Source organism: Nerophis lumbriciformis, linkage group LG14 (genome assembly GCF_033978685.3).
Source record: "Nerophis lumbriciformis linkage group LG14, RoL_Nlum_v2.1, whole genome shotgun sequence".
Classification (NCBI taxonomy): domain Eukaryota; kingdom Metazoa; phylum Chordata; class Actinopteri; order Syngnathiformes; family Syngnathidae; genus Nerophis; species Nerophis lumbriciformis.
In genome coordinates this window covers 2,883,032-2,893,823 of record NC_084561.2, presented here as the reverse complement: position 1 = coordinate 2,893,823, position 10,792 = coordinate 2,883,032, and the positions used below count along the sequence as shown (strand labels likewise).

General features: G+C 33.0%; 1 protein-coding gene across 1 annotated transcript in view; it reads right to left on the bottom strand.

Moving 5' to 3' along the window:
* Positions 1-5,675, bottom strand: part of cers1 (ceramide synthase 1) — a 130,122-nt gene extending 124,447 nt beyond the window's left edge. Inside the window, exon 1 of the mRNA XM_061976224.2 lies at positions 4,744-5,675. Within this exon, the coding sequence (XP_061832208.1) occupies positions 4,744-4,977 (234 nt within the window). The 5' untranslated portion in view covers positions 4,978-5,675. The remainder of the gene's footprint in view (positions 1-4,743) is intronic.
* Positions 5,676-10,792: the final 5,117 nt, after the last annotated feature.

Sequence of the window (10,792 nt, the reverse complement as noted above, 5' to 3'; positions counted from 1 at the left end):
AATAATTTTTTTGTCTTGAAAATCAACTTTTATCTTGAAAATCATTTTTTGTCTTGAAAATCAACTTTTACCTTGAAAATCATTTTTTGTCTTGAAAATCAACTTTTACCTTAAAAATCAACTTTTACCTTGAAAAGAATTTTTTTGTCTTGAAAATCAACTTTTACCTTGAAAATCATTTTTTGTCTTGAAAATCAACTTACCTTGAAAATAATTTTTTTGTCTTGAAAATCAACTTTTACCTTAAAAATCAACTTTTACCTTAAAAATCAACTTTTACCTTGAAAATAATTTTTTTGTCTTGAAAATCAACTTTTACCTTGAAAATCATTTTTTGTCTTGAAAATCAACTTTTACCTTGAAAATCATTTTTTGTCATGAAAATAGTTTTTTTCCTTCAAAATCAACTTTTACCTTGAAAATAAATTTTTGTCTTGAAAATCAACTTATACCTTGAAAATCATTTTTGTCATGAAAATGTTTTTTTTCCTTGAAAACCAACTTTTACCTTGAAAATAAATTTTTGTCTTGAAAATCAACTTTCACCTTGAAAAGCATTTTTTTTCTTGAAAATCTTTTTTTTCCCTGGAAAACCAACTTTTACCTTGTAAATCAACTTTTACCTTAAAAATCTTTTTTTTCCTTGAAAATAATTTTTTGTCTTGAAAATCAACTTTTACCTTGAAAATCATTTTTTTGCATGAAAATCAACTTTTACCTTGAAAATATTTTTTTTTGCTTGAAAATCAACTTTTATCTTGAAAATCATTTTTTGTCTTGAAAATAATTTTTTGTCTTGAATATCAACTTTTACCTTGAAAATCTACTTTTACCTTAAAAATCATTTTTTGTCTTGAAAATCATTTTTTTTGCATGAAAATCTTTTTTTTTGCATGAAAATCAACTTTTATCTTGAAAATAATTTTTTGTCTTGAAAATCAACTTTTACCTTGAAAATCTACTTATACCTTAAAAATCATTTTTTGTCTTGAAAATCAACTTTTTCCTTGAAAATCTACTTTTACCTTAAAAATCATTTTTTGTCTTGAAAATAATTTTTACCTTGAAAATCTACTTTTACCTTAAAAATCATTTTTTGTCTTGAAAATCAACTTTTACCTTGAAAATCTACTTTTACCTTAAAAATCATTTTTTGTCTTGAAAATCATTTTTTGTCTTGAAAATCATTTTTTTGCATGAAAATCAACTTTTATCTTGAAAATCATTTTTTGTCTTAAAAATCATTTTTTGTCTTGAAAATAATTTTTACCTTGAAAATCTACTTTTACCTTAAAAATCTTTTTTTGTCTTGAAAATCATTTTTTTTGCATGAAAATCATTTTTTTTGCATGAAAATCAACTTTTATCTTGAAAATAATTTTTTGTCTTGAAAATCAACTTTTACCTTGAAAATCTACTTTTACCTTAAAAATCATTTTTTGTCTTGAAAATCATTTTTTTGCATGAAAATCAACTTTTATCTTGAAAATCATTTTTTGTCTTGAAAATCAACTTTTACCTTGAGAATCTACTTTTACCTGGAAAATCAATTTTTGTCTTGAAAATCAACTTTTACCTTGAAAATCATTTTTTGTCATGAAAATATTTTTTTCCCTTGAAAACCAACTTTTACCTTGAAAATATTTTTTTGTCTTGAAAATCAACTTTTACCTTGAAGACCATTTTTGTCATGAAAATATTTTTTTTCCTTGAAAACCAACTTTTACCTTGAAAATATTTTTTTTCCTTGAAAACCAACTTTTACCTTGAAAATATTTTTTTGTCTTGAAAATCAACTTTTACCTTGAAAAGCATTTTTTTCTTGAAAATCTTTTTTTCCCCCTTGAAAACCAACTTTTACCTTGTAAATCAACTTTTACCTTAAAAATCTTTTTTTCCTTGAAAATAATTTTTTGTCTTGAAAATCAACTTTTACCTTGAAAATAATTTTTTTGCATGAAAATCAACTTTTACCTTGAAAATCATTTTTTTTGCATGAAAATCAACTTTTATCTTGAAAATCATTTTTTGTCTTGAAAATCAACTTTTACCTTGAAAATCTACTTTTACCTTAAAAATCATTTTTTGTCTTGAAAATCATTTTTTTGCATGAAAATCATTTTTTTTGCATGAAAATCAACTTTTATCTTGAAAATATTTTTTTGTCTTGAAAATCAACTTTTACCTTGAAAATCTACTTTTACCTTAAAAATCATTTTTTGTCTTGAAAATCATTTTTTTTTGCATGAAAATCAACTTTTATCTTGAAAATCATTTTTTGTCTTGAAAATCAACTTTTACCTTGAAAATCTACTTTTACCTTAAAAATAATTTTTTGTCTTGAAAGTCATTTTTTTTGCTTGAAAATCAACTTTTATCTTGAAAATCATTTTTTGTCTTGAAAATCATTTTTTGTCTTGAAAATCAACTTTTACCTTGAAAATCTACTTTTACCTTAAAAATCATTTTTTGTCTTGAAAATCATTTTTTTTGCATGAAAATCAACTTTTATCTAGAAAATCATTTTTTGTCTTGAAAATAATTTTTTGTCTTGAAAATCAACTGTTACCTTGAAAATCTACTTTTACATTAAAAATCATTTTTTAGCTTGAAAATCATTTTTTGTCTTGAAAATCAACTTTTACCATGAAAATCTACTTTTACCTTAAAAATCAACTTTTACCTTGAAAATCATTTTTTTGCATGAAAATCAACTTTTACCTTGAACATCTTTTTTTTTGCATGAAAATCAACTTTTATCTTGAAAATCATTCTTTGTCTTGAAAATAATTTTTTGTCTTGAAAATCATTTTTTGTCTTGAAAATCAACTTTTACCTTGAAAATCTACTTTTACCTTAAAAATCAACTTTTACCTTGAAAATCATTTTTTGTCATGAAAATATTTTTTTTCCTTCAAAACCAACTTTTACCTTGAAAATAAATGTTTGTCTTGAAAATCAACTTATACCTTGAAAAGCATTTTTTTTCTTGAAAATCTTCTTTTTCCCTTGAAAACCAACTTTTACCATAAAAATCTTTTTTTTCTTTGAAAATAATTTTTTGTATTGAAATTCAACTTTTACCTTGAAAATCATTTTTTTGCATGAAAATCAACTTTTACCTTGAAAATCATTTTTTGCATGAAAATCAACTTTTATCTTGAAAATAATTTTTTGTCTTGAAAATCAACTTTTACCTTGAAAATCAACTTTTACCTTGAAAATCAACTTTTACCTTAAAAATCAACTTTTACCTTGAAAATCATTTTTTTGCATGAAAATCAACTATTACCTTGAAAATCTTTTTTTTTGCATGAAAATCAACTTTTATCTTGAAAATAATTTTTTGTCTTGAAAATAATTTTTTGTCTTGAAAATCAACTTTTACCTTAAAAATCTACTTTTACCTTAAAAATCTTTTTTTGTCTTGAAAATCATTTTTTTTGCATGAAAATCAACTTTTACCTTGAAAATCATTTTTTTGCATGAAAATCAACTTTTACCTTGAAAATAATTTTTTTTTGCATGAAAATCAACTTTTATCTTGAAAATAATTTTTTGTATTGAAAATAATTTTTTGTCTTGAAAATCATTTTTTGTCTTGAAAATCAACTTTCCATCCATCCATCCATTTTCTACCACTTATTCCCTTTTTGGGGTCGCGGGGGGCGCTGGAGCCTATCTCAGCTACAATTGGGCGGAAGGCGGGGTACACCCTGGACAAGTCGCCACCTCATCGCAGGGCCAACACAGATAGACAGAGAAAAAAAAATAAACTTTTACCTTGAAAATCAACTTTTACCTTAAAAATCTTTTTTGTCTTGAAAATCATTGTTTTTGCATGAAAATCATTTTTTTTGCATGAAAATCAACTTTTATCTTGAAAATAATTTTTTGTCTTGAAAATCAACTTCTACCTTGAAAATCTACTTTTACCTTAAAAATCATTTTTTGTCTTGAAAATCATTTTTTTTGCATGAAAATCAACTTTTATCTTGAAAATCATTTTTTGTCTTGAAAATAATTTTTTGTCTTGAAAATCAACTGTTACCTTGAAAATCTACTTTTACATTAAAAATAATTTTTTGTCTTGAAAATCATTTTTTGTCTTGAAAATCAACTTTTACCATGAAAATCTATTTTTACCTTAAAAATCATTTTTTTTCCTTGAAAATAATTTTTTGTCTTGAAAATCAACTTTTACCTTGAAAATAATTTTTTTGCATGAAAATCAACTTTTACCTTGAAAATCTTTTTTTTTGCATGAAAATCAACTTTTATCTTGAAAATCATTTTTTGTCTTGAAAATCAACTTTTACCTTGAAAATCTACTTTTACCTTGAAAATCAATTTTTGTCTTGAAAATCCACTTTTACCTTGAAAATCGTCTGCAAAGTATTATGTCATGTAGGGGGGGGGGGGGGGGGGGGGGTCTTCCGGTCACATTTTAATGAGGGCCCCAAATAAGCCAGGGGGCGGCCCTGCCTGTGTTTTCTCTTTAAACTTCTGACCACGCCAGGGCATATCAGTGCACGTGGGAAGAGTGTCGCTCTCGCCAAGCCAGTATCGACCCAACGCCGATACTACATTCAGTGGTATCGACAACAGCGATGTTTGTATCGATCTAATGCACCTGCTCTGTCTGTGTGACTTGTATTAAGACTGCGAGTGTGTGTGTGTGTGTGTGTGTGTGTGTGTGTGTGTGTGTGTGTGTGTGTGTGTGTGTGTGTGTGTGTGGCCCACCTTGAACAGTCTTTCAGTCAACCCCCGTCGTATTTGCGTCCACAAAAAAGCGCAGAAGAAGAAGAGTGCTATCTCGGTGCAGGTGATGTATGCATGGTCCAGGAGGGTCCGCCTGGAGAGATGCAGCCCACACTGGCTGCACTCCCGCCACGCCGTCCACATGACGCCGGAAGCCCGGCTGATGAGGTCCAGGTATCCCGGCATGGGCTCCACATCCCCGGTCTGAGCGTCCATGGCGCCGAGGCTTTCAAAAGAAATATTTTTAAAAAAAAATGGTAGTTCGACGCGGGGGATCTTAATTGTTAGTTGGCGCCAGGCGGTTGTTTGCGCGCGCTAATCCGCTAACAAGCTTGCTAGCTGGCTTAAAAAATGATTAAAAAAAAAAAAAAAAAAAAGATCACTGTCTTGTCTGTCTGAGTCTTATTCTTCCTTCTCCATTTTCACCACCTCGGCTCGTTCGCGGCCCTCGGCTGATTCGGTCAAAAAGACGTGTCGGTCGTGGGGGTAAAAAAGGCAATTAATGGGAGCCATGACGATGACGATGATGATGATGATGACGATGATGATGATGATGATGAGCCACAGCGTGGAGGCTTCTTCCTCGCGCCATCATCCCGCCGCGCACGCGCACTCGCACTCGCCCCGTTAGCCGCCGTAGCTAACTTCTAATCACTCGCACGGCACCGGGGAAAACCGGAAAAAAAAACCCACCCCGCCCGCAAGATGAGCGAATATGAATATAATGTGGTTAAAAAGTGGGCAAAAGCGACGGACGGAGTCCATGGAAAAAAGCGCGGGTTAGTTCCAGCCAGACAGCACGACACTATTGTGCCGTCACGTCGCGTCTCATCCTCCGCCGTGACGTTTCCAAAAAAGGAACACCGAAAAAATAAATATATTGATAAAAACCCTCACCCCCCCAAAAAAATATATATTCCTTCCTGGTTGAAAAGGCAGCGCTCTCTGGTCGGGGATGAAATGCGACGGCAGGAAAGGGGACAGCCACGTTTATGCACAACCAGCAGGGGGGCGTGACGTCAGCAGGAACCGTTATCTGGCTCAGTGCTTTTCAACCACTGTGCCGCGGCACACTGATACAGTCTGGTGTGCCGTGTGGGAGGTGATCTCATTTCACCTATTTGGGTTAAAAATAGGGATGTCCGATAATGGCTTTCTGCCGATATATTGACCAAACCCTTAATGACCAATGAAAATCATTTTTTTGCATGAAAATCAACTTTTACCTTGAAAATCTTTTTTTTGCATGAAAATCAACTTTTATCTTGAAAATCATTTTTTGTCTTGAAAATAATTTTTTGTCTTGAAAATCAACTTTTACCTTGAAAATCTACTTTTACCTTAAAAATCTTTTTTTGTCTTGAAAATCTTTTTTTTTTTGCATGAAAATCAACTTTTACCTTGAAAATCATTTTTTTGCATGAAAATCAACTTTTACCTTGAAAATCATTTTTTTTGCATGAAAATCAACTTTTATCTTGAAATTCATTTGTTGTCTTGAAAATCATTTTTTGTCTTGAAAATCAACTTTCCATCCATCCATCCATTTTCTACCGCTTATTCCCTTTTTGGGGTCGCGGGGCTGGAGCCTATCTCAGCTACAATTGGGCGGAAGGCGGGGTACACCCTGGACAAGTCGCCACCTCATCGCAGGGCCAACACAGATAGACAGACAAAAAAAAAATCAACTTTTACCTTGAAAATCTACTTTTACCTTAAAAATCATTTTTTGTCTTGAAAATCTTTTTTTTTGCATGAAAATCAACTTTTATCTTGAAAATCATTTTTTGTCTTGAAAATCATTTTTTGTCTTGAAAATCAACTTTTACCTTGAAAATCTACTTTTATCTTAAAATCATTTTTTGTCTTGAAAATAATTTTTTTTGCATGAAAATCAACTTTTATCTTGAAAATAATTTTTTGTCTTGAAAATGAACTTTTACCTTGAAAATCATTTTTTGTCTTGAAAATAACCTTTTGTCTTGAAAATCAACTTTTACCTTAAAAATCATTTTTTGTCATGAAAATCAACTTTTACCTTGAAAATCATTTTTTGTCATGAAAATCAACTTTTACCTTGAAAATCATTTTTTGTCTTGAAAATCAACTTTTACCTTGAAAATAATTTTTTGTCTTGAAAATCAACTTTTACCTTGAAAATCATTTTTTTCTTGAAAATCTATTTTTTCCCTTGAAAACCAACTTTTACCTTGTAAATCAACTTTAACCTTAAAAATCATTTTTTCCTTGAAAATCATTTTTTGTCTTGAAAATCAACTTTTACCTTGAAAATCATTTTTTTGCATGAAAATCAACTTTTATCTTGAAAATCATTTTTTGTCTTGAAAATCTTTTTTTTTGCATGAAAATCAACTTTTATCTTGAAAATCTTTTTTTGTCTTGAAAATCATTTTTTGTCTTGAAAATCATTTTTTTTTTGCATGAAAATCAACTTTTATCTTGAAAATAATTTTTTGTCTTGAAAATCATTTTTTGTCTTGAAAATCAACTTTTACCTTGAAAATCAACTTTTACCTTGAAAATCTACTTTTACCTTAAAAATCAACCGATACCGATATCAACCGATAATACCATACCATACCAACTTTATTTATAAAGCCCTTTAAAGACAAGCACAGTTGAAAAACAAATACTAATACCGATACTAACCAATCTGGCGCCCTAGGCAAGATTTTAGGTGGCGCCCCCCCTCCTACATCGGCAGTGAAGTGTATATATACTCACAATCAATCAATCAATCAATCAATCTTTATTTATATAGCCCTAAATCACAAGTGTCTCAAAGGGCTGCACAAGCCACAACGACATCCTCGGTACAAAGCCCACATACGGGCAAGGAAAAACTCACCCCAGTGGGACGTCGATGTGAATGACTATGAGAAACCTTGGAGAGGACCGCATATGTGGGTAACCCCCCCCCCTCTAGGGGAGACCGAAAGCAATGGATGTCGAGTGGGTCTGACATAATATTGTGAGAGTCCAGTCCATAGTGGATCCAACATAATAGTAAGAGTCCAGTCCATAGTGGGGCCAGCAGGACACCATCCCGAGCGGAGACGGGTCAGCAGCGTAGAGATGTTCCCAGCCGAGGCACAGGCGAGCGGTCCACCCCGGGTCCCGACTCTGGACAGCCAGCACTTCATCCATGGCCACCGGACCTGTGCCGCCCCCCCCCCCCCTCAAGGAAAAGGGGAGCAGAGGAGAAAAGAAAAGAAACGGCAGATCAACTGGTCTAACAGGGGGGCTATTTAAAGGCTAGAGTATACAAATGAGTTTTAAGATGGGACTTAAATGCTTCTACTGAGGTAGCATCTCTAATTGTTACCGGGAGGGCATTCCATAGTACTGGAGCCCCAATAGAAAACGCTCTATAGCCCGCAGACTTTTTTTGGGCTCTGGGAATCACTAATAAGCCGGAGTTCTTTGAACGCAGATTTCTTGCCGGGACATATGGTACAATGCAATCGACAAGATAGCAGAAACCGAATAGCTCTGTCTTTGACCTTTTTTTTTTTACTTAAAGAAAGCAAATTAACAATCAGAATAGTTAACAAGATAAAAAAAAAATATGAATAAATAAATGAATGCAAAAAATGAATATATGAAATACAATATTTTTTACATACATATTGCTTAATTAACATTAATGATGTGAAGTTTAACAACTAGGCTTACAACTATACCTAATATATAAAGGGGTGGAAAAGTGACTATTACCTGCAGGGCAAACATTAGCTAACCAGAAGGCAATAACAATGTAAACAAAAAACACCTGCTTAAAAGATATAATACAAATGTCCCTGAGGAATGTAAGGTGGGAGTACTGTAATTACCTAACGTTACATTATTATTTTCCTTAACAATTTAGCCCCCTCCACAATATTAACCCGACGTTAAAACAGAACTAGCTATTTATTGATTAGCAATTGCCGAATCATGTAACATTAGCTTAATGCTAAAAAGCCAGGTTACTATCACATTCTGTAACAGACAAATAATTTCATGTAGGCTAACGTTACCTACCTGCTACCTCTGTCTTTTTCTCGTTTCTACTCCTCTTCTTTTCTCTTTTTTCTTCCCTGGGCACCTGACAGTTTTGGCCGTTTTGACATCTTGTGTTGATTTTTTGATGTGGTGACGTCCAAAAAGAGTCATGATATGGGAAGGGAGGGGGCGCACCGTGCGGGGGAAGGGGGGGGGGGGGCGTAATGTTGTTATAAATAATATTTCTATTAAATAGGCTTTACTTTGCATTTTAATTAACGTGGGATTATTTTTTGTATTTAGAAATAATAGTACCAACTTTTTTTTTTTTTCTTTTTTTTTTCTCCAACATTTGTGGCACTGTCGTGGCGCCCCCTGATGGACGGCGCCCTTAGCATTTGCCTATACGGCCTATGCCACGGGCCGGCCCTGGCCGTGGGAGGTGATTTAATTTCACCTATTTGGGTTAAAAATAGGGATGTCCGATAATGGCTTTCTGCCGATATTCCGATATTGACCAAACCCTTAATTACCAATACCAATATCAACCGATACCGATATCAACCGATACTGATATATACAGTCGTGGAATTAACACATTATTATGCCTAATTTGGACAACCAGGTATGGTGAAGATAAGGTACTTTGAAAAAAATAAATAAATAAATAAGATAATTAAATTAAAAACATTTTCTTGAATAAAAAAGAAAGTAAAACAATATAAAAACAGTTACATAGAAACTAGTAATTAATGAAAATGAGTAAAATTAAAGGTTAGTACTATTAGTGGACCAATCATGTGTGTTTACGGACTGTATCCCTTGCAGACTGTATTGATATATATTGATATATAATGTAGGAACCACAATATTAATTAAAGCTGCAAGCAGCGTTGGTCGGGCCCGCGTATTTGGCAGGTGCTAGTCCTAAGTGTCCCAATACTTTTGTCCAGTTTTAGTCCTAAGTGTCCCAATACTTTTGTCAAGTTGTAGTCCTAAGTGTCGCAATACTTTTATCCAGTGTAGGTGTCCCAATACTTTTGTCCAGTGGTATTCCTAAGTGTCCCAATACTTTTGTGCAGTGTAAGTGTCCCAATACTTTTGTCCAGTTTTGGTCATAAGTGTCCCAATACTTTTGTCAAGTTGTAGTCCCAAGTGTCCCAATACTTTTGTCCAGTTTTCGTGCTATTTGTCCCAATACTTTTGTCCAGTGGTAGTCATAAGTGTCCCAATACTTTTGTCTACTTTTATTCCGAATTGTCCCAAGACTTTTGTGTAGTGTACCTACCTTGTCTGCATTGTGTGGGCACGTTGGTGCTGCCTGCTTTTAAGCAGCCATCTTGAAAAAACAGCAGCATCAGCGCAGAGGTTCTTTGAAGGCTCATAAAATCAAAACCGGAGCAGTTAGAAAAATTATTTCGATAACTTTTATTTGGAAGGGTTCAATCTCTCTCCTGTGTTAGTTTGAAGCTGAAACGTCAAACGCGCTCAGAGGAGATAATGTTTGAAGAGAAGTGACCGGTTTATAAAAAAAATGTGTTTTGAAGGGGAAATTGCAAACTTCCTGTTGATTTTTGCTGGGGGTTGTCAATCTATGAAATGTAGGTCTAAGTGAGACATACATAGAGGTTTTTGTTTCATGTCTCTCCGACCTTCCCAGGGAGAGTTAAAGGCAGTTTTGTCATTTTTTCATCCGAGGAGCAGTTTTTTGTGCGTTTCATTAAAAAATTGCGCTAGAGCACAATTTTGAGATTTGGGGTTAGGTTTTTTATTAGATCGCAATGTTTGCCAGTCCTGATGTGTGTGTTCAGTTTGGTGAGTTTTGAAGCATGTTAAGGGGGTCAAATTGCAGCTCAAAGAGGCAAAAGTGACTGTTTTTAGTACTTTTTTGTCTTGAAGGGAGAATTGCCAACTTCCTGTTGATTTTTGCCCGAGAATATACTATTATGAAATCTAGGTGTAAGTCAGACCTACATAGAGGTTTTTGTTTCATGTCTCTCCGACCTTCCTAGTGGGAGTTACAGGC